The 9,132-nt window shown below is 44.6% G+C and overlaps 1 protein-coding gene across 1 annotated transcript in view; it reads right to left on the reverse strand.

The window, feature by feature from the left end:
• Nucleotides 1-1,176: 1,176 nt before the first annotated feature.
• Nucleotides 1,177-9,132, reverse strand: part of LOC308286162 (ephrin type-A receptor 3-like) — a gene marked incomplete at both ends in the record, with an annotated part of 98,241 nt that continues 90,285 nt past the window's right edge. Inside the window, 6 exons of the mRNA XM_080727118.1 lie at nucleotides 1,177-1,276; nucleotides 2,748-2,885; nucleotides 3,359-3,552; nucleotides 5,386-5,487; nucleotides 6,480-6,542; nucleotides 8,534-8,680. Of these exons, the coding sequence (XP_080583244.1) occupies nucleotides 1,177-1,276; nucleotides 2,748-2,885; nucleotides 3,359-3,552; nucleotides 5,386-5,487; nucleotides 6,480-6,542; nucleotides 8,534-8,680 (744 nt within the window). The remainder of the gene's footprint in view (nucleotides 1,277-2,747; nucleotides 2,886-3,358; nucleotides 3,553-5,385; nucleotides 5,488-6,479; nucleotides 6,543-8,533; nucleotides 8,681-9,132) is intronic.

Below are 9,132 nucleotides of genomic sequence, written 5' to 3' on the forward strand. Positions count from 1 at the left end.
ACGCGACCGAGTATAAAGAAGGCTTTTTACCACCAATACAAACGTTAGGTCCATCTCATTGTGTGTCCATATAAACATGTACGTTATCTACACCATGTACATAAACTCTGACCCCTTTAGAAAGCATTCAAGGTGGGAAAAAAAACACAAAAATCACCTCGGGAAACTGAAACAAACAAACAAACAAACAAAATACAAAATACATTTTAAATTAAAAAGACAACTGTACAGTCAACTTCACAGACAAGTGATGATAATTATATTCTAAAGTTATTTTTTTGTCTGGGTTTTTCTTAGTTTTTTGTATATAATCTTGTTTTGTTTTAGTTCATTTCGCCGTTCGCTCCTTCAAAGCTGATATGAGGTGAGATGCCGGTATCCACGTCCACAAAAAAAAAGTGTCTCTCCGTTGTTGTGGTTTCTCCGTTAACGGTGGCTTCTTTACGTTTATTGGTGGAGGCTGAAAGGCTCTGAGTGCTAAAAGCTGGTATAGTTCGTGTCCCGTCTTGAAAACATGGGATAGCAAACTGGTGAAACTGCAAAACTGCCAAGGTAAAACGTGTAAAAACCGCAAAGAGGGGAGACAAAAGGGTGAAGGGATCGAGCCGAGCGTCCATTGTTTTTTTGTCTCCTCGCGTTTCGCTAGCGTCTCAAAAAGCCTTCGGAGAAAGAAAGCACAACAGAGTGTCCGTCCGTCCGTCCGTCCGTCCGTCCGTCCGTCCGTCCGTCTCAGCTCCGGGAGGGAGGAAACCAAGCCCCCAGAACCAAAGGGGGGAGGGGTGAAGTGCCATGGACATGGTGGCCGTTTGAGGTACTGCAGTTGGGGGCTTCTAACGACACGAACGCGATCTAGGCTTCTTTGTATTGGCTGCGCGTTCATAGCGGAAGTGCTCGTTCATGAATTAGAGCCCCAGCGCGTCCATGAACACAAACTATGACGCAAAACGCGTCACAGAAGCCCCACTATACGTCACGTTTCAGAGGCGTTTCCAAACGCGGAAGTACGTAGCTTCATGCGCTGTGGTGAGCAACTCAATGCAAGTGGACGGGCGGGGATATCCGGTGTCCTCTCTATTCTTATTATAACTCTATGGAGGAAACTCTTGGAACGGGAGCTCTGTCCATTTGGGCGGGGTCTCTGTGGGGGCGTGGCTTAGGGGGGAGGAGGGGGAGGGGTTATACGTGGACGTGCGTCCCCTGCGTCTGAAGACTCTGAACGCTGCAGAGGATCTTCTTCTGGTGTCCAGCCAGCGTCACTCCCATCGTCTCCAGATCACTGGAGGGACACACAGAGGACATGTTAACACCCAGATCACTGAGGGGACACACAGAGGACATGTTAACACCCAGATCACTGGAGGGACACATAGAGGACATGTTAACACCCAGATCACTGAGGGGACACATAGAGGACATGTTAACACCCAGATCACTGAGGGGACACATAGAGGACATGTTAACACCCAGATCACTGGAGGGACACAGATCAAAGCATTAGTTAGATTCCGGGGCTGCTCTCCATTCCGACATTGACTTCTTATTGTCGGAGTGGCAACACTTCTATAGAGGTTAAGGTTAGGGTTAGTGTTAGGGTTAGGGTTAAGGTTAGTGTCGGAATGGGGGGATGTCTGAATGGAAGCATGTCGGAATGGAGACGTGTAACCGTTTGATTCTCCAAAGTCTAAAGCCACATAAAAAATCACACCCGTGTGAACTGAGCGGTGGTTTACCCACCAACCCCCCCCCCCCCCCCCCTCTCCCCCTCCACCCTTCCCCTCGGGCCGCAAAAGTCTAGAGTTCAGGCCGCTTTTTTTGAAAAAAAAAAAAAAAGTTTTTTGAAAAAAAAAAAAAAAGTTTGGGGAAAAAAAGGTTTTTTGAAAAAAAAAAGGTTTTTTGAAAAAAAAGGTTTTTTGAAAAAAAAAAAGGTTTTTTGGAAAAAAAAAAGGTTTTTTGAAAAAAAGTTTTTGAAAAAAAAGTTTTTGAAGTTTTTTTAAAAAGTTTTTTTTCAAAAAAGTTTTTTTTCAAAAAAGTTTTTTTTCAAAAAAGTTTTTTTTCAAAAAAAAGTTTTTTTCAAAAAAGTTTTTTTCAAAAAAAAGTTTTTTGAAAAAAAAAACTTGAAAAAAAACTTTTTTTCAAAAAACCTTTTTTTTTTCAAACTTTTTTTTTTTTTTTTCAAAAAACTTTTTTTTTTTTTTTTCAAAAAAAGCGGCCTGAACTCTAGACTTTTGCGGCCCGAGGGGATACAAATCACAGATACAAAACACACATGAATCTGAACTTGTGGGTTAAAATACTTATTACTTATTACTATACTTATACTTATTGTAAATGCTTAAACTGTAAACTGTAATTCCTGCCATACTTTTGCCTAGCAATGTGATTTCAACTGTAAAACGCTCACACGACTTTGGACTTTTTCCGGCCGATAGGGACGAGCTGTAATTGATTAAGCCCCGCCCCCTGTGTATTCCTATTGGCTGGGCTTTAAACAGTCATAACTCCAGTTCACAGCATGGTGCCGTCTTGAAACTTGGTGTCTGCACTTAAACGGCCAATGGGGACTTATTGCTTAAGCCCTGCCCTTCTTAAGCCCCGCGCCCCTATCTTCCTATTGGCTGAGCTTTAAACAGCTATAACTCCAGTTTACAGCATGGTACCGTCTCCAAACTCGCTGTGTGCACTTAGACAGCCAGTAGGAATGAGCTGTAATTGCCTAAATTGTAAATTGTAGCCTGTATTATTATCACCTGGCGTTGACGTAGAGCAGAGAGTCCAACGTGACGTAACCCGCTGAGGAGAAGTTCTCCTTGTACTGACCCATCTTTATGGAGTCCAGCCACTCATCTACCGTCCCCACACTGAGCTCTGGGGTGGTGGGGTCCTGCCTAGTGGGGACACAGAGAGAGAGTTAACACAATGAGCTCTGGGGTGGTGGGGTCCTGCCTAGTGGGGACACACAGAGAGAGAGTTAACATACTGAGCTCTGGGGTGGTGGGGTCCTGCCTAGTGGGGACACACAGAGAGAGAGTTAACATACTGAGCTCTGGGGTGGTGGGGTCCTGCCTGATGGGGACACAGAGAGAGTTAACACACTGAGCTCTGGGGTGGTGGGGTCCTGCCTAGTGGGGACACACAGAGAGAGAGTTAACATACTGAGCTCTGGGGTGGTGGGGTCCTGCCTAGTGGGGACACAGAGAGAGTTAACATACTGAGCTCTGGGGTGGTGGGGTCCTGCCTAGTGGGGACACACAGAGAGAGTTAACACACTGAGCTCTGGGGTGGTGGGGTCTCAGTTTATCCTTAGAGGGATACTTTAGGCTCTCAGGGTTAAAGATAGTGTAAAGTGAACCACACTGACCATACAGAGCTGTTAGTCAGCTCTCTCAGGTCACCAGGGCTCCTGATCAGCTTGTCCAGAGCCGCGACGATCTGTCCGAACTCGGGTCTCTTGCCGCGACTCTTCTCCCAGCAGTCCAGCATCAGCTGGTGTAAAACCACCGGACAGTCCATGGGGGCCGGCAGGCGGTAGCCCTCCTCGATCGCCTTGATCACCTAGAGAGAGAGAGGGGAGGGGAGGGGGGGGGGGGGGGGGGGGGAGAGATAGAGAGAGAGAGAGAGAGAGAGAGGAGAGAGAGAACATTAGAGCCCAACCGAAGACCCCCGTAACACGACGGGTACCGATGGGCCAGGCTCAAGACGGACACATTCGCTTAACTGATCCAAAATGCCGCGGCATGACTGGTCTTCAACCAGCCTTTCTCACATTTCTCCCCCCTTCTCTGCAGCCTCCACTGGCTCCCGGTTGCTGCCCGCTCTGAATACAAAACACTGATGTTGACCTTCAAAGCAAAACCTGATCAACCCCTACACCCCCACCCGTTCACTTAGATCAGCCAAGACAGGGATGATGACAGAACCCTCGCTAAAAACCCCAGGGCAAAAATCCACTCGTCCGAGACAGTTTGCCCTCCTGGCCCCAAAGCTGTGGAATAAACTCCCTGTCACTCTTAGAACAACGGACTCACTCGCTAGCTTTCGCCGTGGACTGAAGACTCACCTTTTCAGACTCCAACTAAACCCTTAGCACTACTGAAACACTCAATAACCATATATGAAGCTAGTTAGCATTTGTTTTTAGGTTTTTTAGTACTTTTATTTCCTTGACTGATTATATTGTTTTCTAGATAGATATCCATTTGTATTTGTTATATTGCTGTTGATGTACTGACATATTATCTTGTTTATTATTGTGTTGTTTTTATCTGCTTATTGTAAGTCGCTTTGGATTAAAAGCGTCTGCTAAATGCCTGAACTGTAAACTGTAAACTGCTTAATAGGTGGTGTAGGCGATTCTAGCCTCTTCTAGCAGGGGGTGCAAGACATGCTGGGTTCCTCATGTACGCGAGAATTCTCGGGTTTTGTACGGTTTATCCTGTTGTTTCAACGGGTTTCTAAAGTTTCTTTTTTACCCAATTGTAACACAAAATAAACAAAAAGAGGTGCTTTTTCTAGACACCATGAGCATATGTCTATATGATTTATGTGCCTATTTTGCAATCAAGATATACATATCGTCACTGTCGGGCATAAACCTTGTATCTCCAAGTTTCAAATGTGTACGTCTTTTGGTAAAGCAAAGCCCTGCTTCATCATACAAGACTGTCGCACAAAACTAGTGAAAACAGCCGATCTACAAGCACACAACGCCTCGCATTCACTAGTTTAATACATTTTATAGATGATAAATACAAAACTAACGGTTTTGGACATACAAGGTTTCCACCCGACAACGACGACATACAACATAAGACAAATAAATGCTATCGACCTGTCTCGAAAAGAAATGACAATTGTGTGTGTGTGTGTGTGTGTGTGTGTGTGTGTGTGGTGTGTGTGTGTGTGTGTGTGTGTGTGTGTGTGTGTGTGTGTGTGCGCGTGTAGGCCTACATCCTGGTTGCTCATGGTCCAGTAGGGTCTCTCTCCGTACGACACCACCTCCCACATCACGATGTGTGTGTGTGTGTGTGTGTGTGTGTGTGTGTGTGTGTGTGTGTGTGTGTGTGTGTGTGTGTGTGTGTTCCTACATCCTGGTTGCTCATGGTCCAGTAGGGTCTCTCCCCGTAGGACACCACCTCCCACATCACGATTGTGTGTGTGTGTGTGTGTGTGTGTGTGTGTGTGTGTGTGTGTGTGTGTGTGTGTGTGTGTGTGTGTTCCTACATCCTGGTTGCTCATGGTCCAGTAGGGTCTCTCCCCGTAGGACACCACCTCCCACATCACGATGTGTGTGTGTGTGTGTGTGTGTGTGTGTGTGTGTGTGTGTGTGTGTTCCTACATCCTGGTTGCTCATGGTCCAGTAGGGGTCTCTCTCCGTAGGACCACCACCTCCCACATCACGATGCCGTAGCTCCCACATGTCGCTGCTGCAGTGAACTTCCTGTAGGCGATGGCCTCTGGAGCCGTCCAACGGATGGGGATCTTACCTCCCTGAGGACCGCAGGCACACAAGGGGTTAAAAACACAAACCCCGGTTCGAAGTGAAGCGGTGAATCTGAGTATAAAATTGTCTGGAGAGCCAAATTGTCATGTGAAGCTGGACTATATTAGGACTACTGAATATATTAGGACTACTACAGTAGTCCTAATATATTCAATGGGTTCTAGAGCTATATGAACTCTGCATATACATTCAGTTCGAAGTGAAGTGGTGAACTTTTATTCTGTGTTCTAGAGCTTCAGAATTCAGAATTCAGAAGCTTGACCAATCCTCAAAGTATGGTCTCATTGGACATTTTTAATCATCCAATCATCAGACCGGACGTTACACACATATTCTGGACGTACGGGGACAGATAAAACCTGTTCATTCTGGACTGAATATGACCTATATGGACATGAACGGGACACACAAAGCCACTCCTTGGAAGCGGCTTTCACCGCTTCAAAAACACAGATCAGAAATGCATGTTTTCATCTCTCATCCTCATCATGAACAGTGTACAGTTCCACCCCATCCCCATGATACGGTAAAGAATAGCAACTAGAGAAAGATGTCATTGGAAATTGCAGGGTGTGGTTGACGTGACTATATTCTGCAGCCACTTATGTCATGTGAAGCTCAACCAATCCTCCAGCTAACACCACTCCCAAATGTTTTTTCCTTCAATTTCAATTGCATCTGGTTTCCATAAATTTCCGAAAGCAGCGGAAACATTTATCTAGTGAATATAAAGTTTATCTAGTGAATATAAAGTTTATCTAGTGAATATAAAGTTTATCTAGTGAGTTTATCTCCATATATAGGCACAAAATGGACACAGACAGACATAGACAGATATCTCCATATATGGGAATAAATGGACACAGGGCAAACAGATGGTCAAAACAGGTCCTATGACAACAGGTATAATGGGGTTTTCATTGAAGTGCGTGTGCGTGTGCGTGTGCGTGTGTGTGTGCGTGTGCGCACTGTCTCTTACCCGTGTGGTGTAAGCAGCCTCGGGGTCGTCCTCCAGAACTCGACTCAGACCGAAGTCAGACACCTAACAGAGCAGAGGATACTTCATTAAACACCTAACAGAGCAGAGGATACTTCATTAAACACCTAACAGAGCAGAGGATACTTCATTAAACACCTTACAGAGCAGAGGATACTTCATTAAACACACTGCATTAAAAGTAACTGAAAAGTTAATTATCACATTGGATGCTGTTGATTAACTCTTTTACTGCTTCGGACGTTCCCGTTAACCCCCATTTTTGACGGTGGCGCGATGCCAATACGGCTCATTCTTTTTACCTTGTCTGATGACTGTAAGCTGATAACTGGTCGCGCCGCCGTGTACAGTACAAACATCTCCCGTAACGCTGCTCTCAAAAATCCACCGCCCGTTAACATCAATGGAGTACCAAATCACTTCCTGGCTTTTTTTCTGTGTATCTGTTGCTCTGATGCGATTTCAGTGGTGTGAATGGATGACAACCGATCGGCCCAATTCACATTCATTATTGCATAAGGCTGCCCTCTGCTGCCAGTATGGCCAAAGTACATAATGTAATAAAAAATTAAAATAAATTAATAGTTATTTTTCTAGAACGTCGCAAAGGTAAGGTGCTTTTGCTGGCACCAGACCCAATAAACCAGTAAGACTCCCTAATCGGGAGATAAGCGACCATTGGTCGCTTATCTCCTGTCACACTGCTGACATCAGTATGACATAACACCGTACACAAATGACCCTTATATAAGACCGGCATTATCTACCGACAGATTAGTAACAAGATGTCAAAATCGTTGAAGGTTGAATCTCAGATATGGAGATAACCACACATCCCTCCATATATGGAGATAACCGACGAATCTCACTAAGTCTGACCTCACAAGCCCCATATTTGGACACGAACAACATTATAACTCCATATATAGAGACATAGCTGCTGACATCAGTATGACATCACACTGCTGACATCAGTATGACATCACACCGTACACAAATGACCCTTATATAAGACCGGCATTATCTACCGACAGATTAGATGCAAGCAGGATCTCGACTCTGACACAACTCATCGGCTCATAAGCTGGTTCTCCCTCCATATATGGAGATAACCTAGCAACCAACTGTTTACCATAGCAACCATGTTTTTTTACCTTAGCAACCAACTGTTTACCATAGCAACCATGTTTTTTTACCCTAGCAACCAACTGTTTACCCTACTAACCAACTGTTTACCATAGCAACCATGTTTTTTACCTTAGCAACCAACTGTTTACCCTAGCAACCAACTGTTTACCACAGCAACCATGTTTTTTTACCCTAGCAACCAACTGTTTACCCTAGCAACCAATTGTTTACCATAGCAACCATGTTTTCTTACCCTAGCAACCAACTGTTTACCCTAGCAACCAACTGTTTACCATAGCAACCATGTTTTTTACCTTAGCAACCAACTGGTTACCATAGCAACCACTGTTTTAGACCACTGTTTCTTGCCGGTCTTATATAAGGGTCATTTGTGTACGGTGTGATGTCATACTGATGTCAGCAGTGTGATGTCAAACTGATGCGGAGATATGAGCAGGGCAAAGGTGTGACGTGTGACCCGACGGACGGACGGCCAGTGGAGGTTTTGATACTAAACTGCGACCTAACGGCCGCAATAAATAATAACATCTGGCAGTAAAACTGTTAAACAATTATTTTATCACAGAGTGCAACAGTATATATTTTTTCTTATTATGTCGGAGGCTCAGAGTAAATGCAATCATTATTTTTGCCTCAATCGTATATTTTCTTTCACTCAGAACAGAAAAATGAACAATCGCATTCATCAGTGCTTTTGTAACGGTCAGTAGAGAAGGCTGGTTTTAGATGAATACACTTTATTTTTGTGAATTTCATAACATTGGCCTGTATTGGAAAACCGGATTCCCTGATCACGTGATCTCCCGTTGCATTTGTGGGAATTGGAGTGTTGGAGATAGTTAATTAAACACAGTTAATTAAAAGGTAATTAAGCAGTGATTAATTACCTTACAGACCAGGTTAGCGTTGACCAGGATGTTCCTGGCTGCCAGGTCTCGGTGAACGTAGCTCATGTCTGACAGGTACTTCATGCCCGACGCGATGCCACGCAACATGCCCACCAGCTGGATGCCCGCAAACTGCCCGTCATGTTTCTATAGTGGGAGGGATAGGGTTAATAGATGCCCGCCAGAGAGGGTTAATCAGTGTGGTTGCACCTTGAGTTGGCCACACTGACAGCTGTTGTTATCTGATAATAAGGGGGAGAGGACGATTTTATGATGCCATTAAAGATGGGGTGCCATAATTATCTACAATTATGATTATACTAGGAGGAAGAACTTTTCCAAAAAAGTGTACAGAAAGAGTTAAAATGATGTTTGTATGTGGCCACACCCACCAGTTCATTGGTATGCGTGGTTGTCATGGTGGGTGGTGACCCAGCTAAAGTTAGCCACACCCACATGTGTTTCTTGATTCTATGATGTAATAAGTATGGGTGTTTTTGGAACGGCACGTCTGACCCAGCAGGTGGCATCCTCCAGCTAAAAACCCAAATAAAAAGAGAATGCATAATTGCTCATAACAACCACACCAGGGGGTCTAA

Source organism: Nannobrachium achirus (genome assembly GCF_963921795.1).
Source record: "Nannobrachium achirus genome assembly, chromosome: 5".
In the NCBI taxonomy this organism is placed as follows: Eukaryota; Metazoa; Chordata; class Actinopteri; order Myctophiformes; family Myctophidae; genus Nannobrachium; species Nannobrachium achirus.